We start from the raw sequence: 2,841 nt of genomic DNA on the forward strand, positions 1-2,841 counted from the left end.
TTCTTTCTTAAGCACAGTACTTATAGTGTACCCAAATCATCATATCATGATACAATCTGGAGCTTTATTGTAATTACAGTAATTAGATAAATGTAGTGGCGTTAAAGAAGCAGCACTGAAGTGAATGTAATGAGTTATTCTATAGCTAATTATATGTATTATACAAGCATTAACTTGTTCAGGGTTTAACAGTTTGTTTACTTCTTCAGGCTTGTGGTATAAGTCTCAGTTTCTCCTAGAGGCTCAGGTGAACCTCTTCGCCGACGATGTATGTCGCAACTATTATGGGAACATGCTCAGTGATAACATGTTTTGTGCGGGACGTCCCGACTGGAGCCAGGATGCCTGCGAGGTATTTACCACAAGTCCTAACTCGATCAGGCTTCCACAGAACCATGTGTTGATTTCCTCTAATGCTGCTGCTCTCTCGCCCACAGGGAGACTCGGGGGGGCCTCTAGTGTGCGAGGTTGGCAGCACGCTCTTCCTGTTTGGAGTCATCAGCTGGGGCGACGGCTGCGCACAGGAGAATCGACCCGGCGTTTACACCACAGTGACCAACTACAACCAATGGATAGAAGAGAAGACGGGGCTGACCTCCATCACTGCTGGCTCCATGTTTCCTCAGAAATTAAAATAGGGACTATTATTAACTGCTATTACTGCTGCTGTTTTCTAATTTTTCTTGGTGGTCTTTATTAAGGACTCTTGCAGTATATGTTTCCCATGAACCAAACCAACAATTCATTCATTTGACTAGCTACTATGGTTGAACTAAAGCCTTAATTTTCTTATTCCTCTGCGCAATAGAGTGGTTTAGTAATGAGTCATAAATCCTGGGAAATCCTTTTTTTGGGAAGCTGTGGCTAGAAGCTTTAAATAAGGTCTGTGGTTAATGTCTTGATGTACGAAATCTAATATGTCAGTAAATACCCCACTTGGGAATATCCGAAGCTTATAAGTGACATGAAAACGGTGGTTGCTAACAACTTCAAGTGACTAATTTAAACGTCATTATGTGGAACAGTAGCCGTCTTTAGCTTAGCGGTGGGGGACACGCAGCCATGCAACTTAGGTGTAGTTCATTTATAGCATTACATTAGCCTAAAGTTGTGTAGAGTTGGAAATCCCTTTGGATTTTTAATCAAGGCAGCACATGCAACGGTAACTTCCGAGTTGGCTGCAAAAATATGTCATCATAGCAGCACTCCATTTTTGTTCAACAACACTAAACACTCCCACATTTTTCCATGTTCAAAATGATATATGACCTAAAATTGTCTAAATCGCGTTACCATACCGACCCCTACGTTATCCGAATGTTAAAAAATATGTTTCACATCCACCAAACGCCTTCAAAGAGTTGATTGAACACTTAGAGCCACTGTACATGCACACGTCATCATCCATAATGTCATCTGATTAGCTCGTTTACTTCCAGCACAAAGCACTTACTTTAGAAAAGTAAGTGAACAGCCATAATGTAAAATGCACATAATGTGTAGTTAAGAGCTACAACGTTTTATAAAGGACAACAACAAGATGTTTTACTCATTTAAGATTATTTTTAAGCTTGATTTTTTATACTGAACTGTAATTTAAATACTGTAAATACAATGCAGCTTGTTCTTTAATGGCAGGACGTTTCATGCTTATATCAAAGTGATTTGGTACTTACTGCATTTAATGGCCAGCTACTTATTTGTATCTTTTATAGAGTAATAATGTACTTTTATATACAGAAATACGATTGACTTTGTTTGAATATATTGTTTCTTGTTCATATTTTTTCAGTTTACATTTTAAGGGATTTTTTTAAGCGTAGCCCATCGTATTGCACTTCCAAGAGGTTATACAATAGTGTTACATTGTGTATTAATTATACTACCAACTTGTAATTCATGCTGATTGTTCTGTAAGCTATTTGAATATCCACCAGCTAATACGTTTTAGGAACTACTGAGTTATTGTATTCTTTATGTTGCCTACTTTTGTAAATGTTTTATATCTTGTGTATTTTACACCAGATTGTAAATAACTGTTAATCACTTGCTGTAATATAAATAAAGATAATATTCTGTTAAAGTAACACAAATGATGATGTTTGCTGTGGCTCATTCTCTCTGCTCCCTGATTGATGCTCATGCTCAGCAGATTCACTTGGGGCCTATACTACGAATCAGGATTTTCGTTTAGCAAGCTAACTTCTGGGATTTCCGGTAACGTCGGAGTCGCCTTAACAGACTCATTTTGGAGCAATAACGCAGCAATATCCTCCAGGTCCCAACAAAAGGGGTTACAATACGCTATGGAGGCTCATATCCACAGTATAAACATTAGAAAAGAGGGAGGCACAACATCAATAGAGGCACTTGCATACAGGTCGCAGTGCAAGAGTGAAAAACCACATGAGCTGTATGTCAAATTCGACGGAATTATTATTATTATTTTGGAATAAAACAATACAATCACAAGAGGCATTAAATGTTGTAGTTTGTCTAAAGTTAACTACCGTTTCCTTGGTGGCTTTCTGCATCCACCTTGTTGTTCCTTTGTGGGGGTCGGGGTGCCCACTTGTGCAGCAGGATTAGGGAAGTCGGCAGTAGGCTTTCCATTAACAAAATGCTACAAAGATTAAAGCAAAAATATAAATGAATGATTGCCTGTTGGCTTTCTTGTTTGTACTTTGACCACAGGTAGACTAATAACGGAGCTCAGCTGTTCAGACATTATTATGCATCAAGTGATATACATGGTCAAAACGACCTAGAAGCACACAGCTTACAGCTGTAATCGTGTGACTTTAGCTAACGTTAGTTAGTGAAATTAGTTAATTAAATTAG

At 38.3% G+C, this 2,841-nt stretch overlaps 1 protein-coding gene across 1 annotated transcript; it reads left to right on the plus strand.

Moving 5' to 3' along the window:
• Nucleotides 1-200: 200 nt before the first annotated feature.
• LOC104942826 (urokinase-type plasminogen activator-like) lies at nt 201-1,253 on the plus strand. Its single transcript, XM_010768124.1, has 2 exons — nt 201-352; nt 438-1,253. The coding sequence occupies exons 1-2, from the start codon at nt 293-295 to the stop codon at nt 636-638; spliced, it is 261 nt and encodes an 86-aa protein (XP_010766426.1). The 5' UTR covers nt 201-292; the 3' UTR covers nt 639-1,253.
• The last annotated feature ends 1,588 nt before the right edge of the window (nt 1,254-2,841 follow it).

Source organism: Notothenia coriiceps, unplaced genomic scaffold, assembly GCF_000735185.1.
Source record: "Notothenia coriiceps isolate Sejong01 unplaced genomic scaffold, NC01 NC01_scaffold00005203, whole genome shotgun sequence".
Taxonomy (NCBI): Eukaryota; Metazoa; Chordata; class Actinopteri; order Perciformes; family Nototheniidae; genus Notothenia; species Notothenia coriiceps.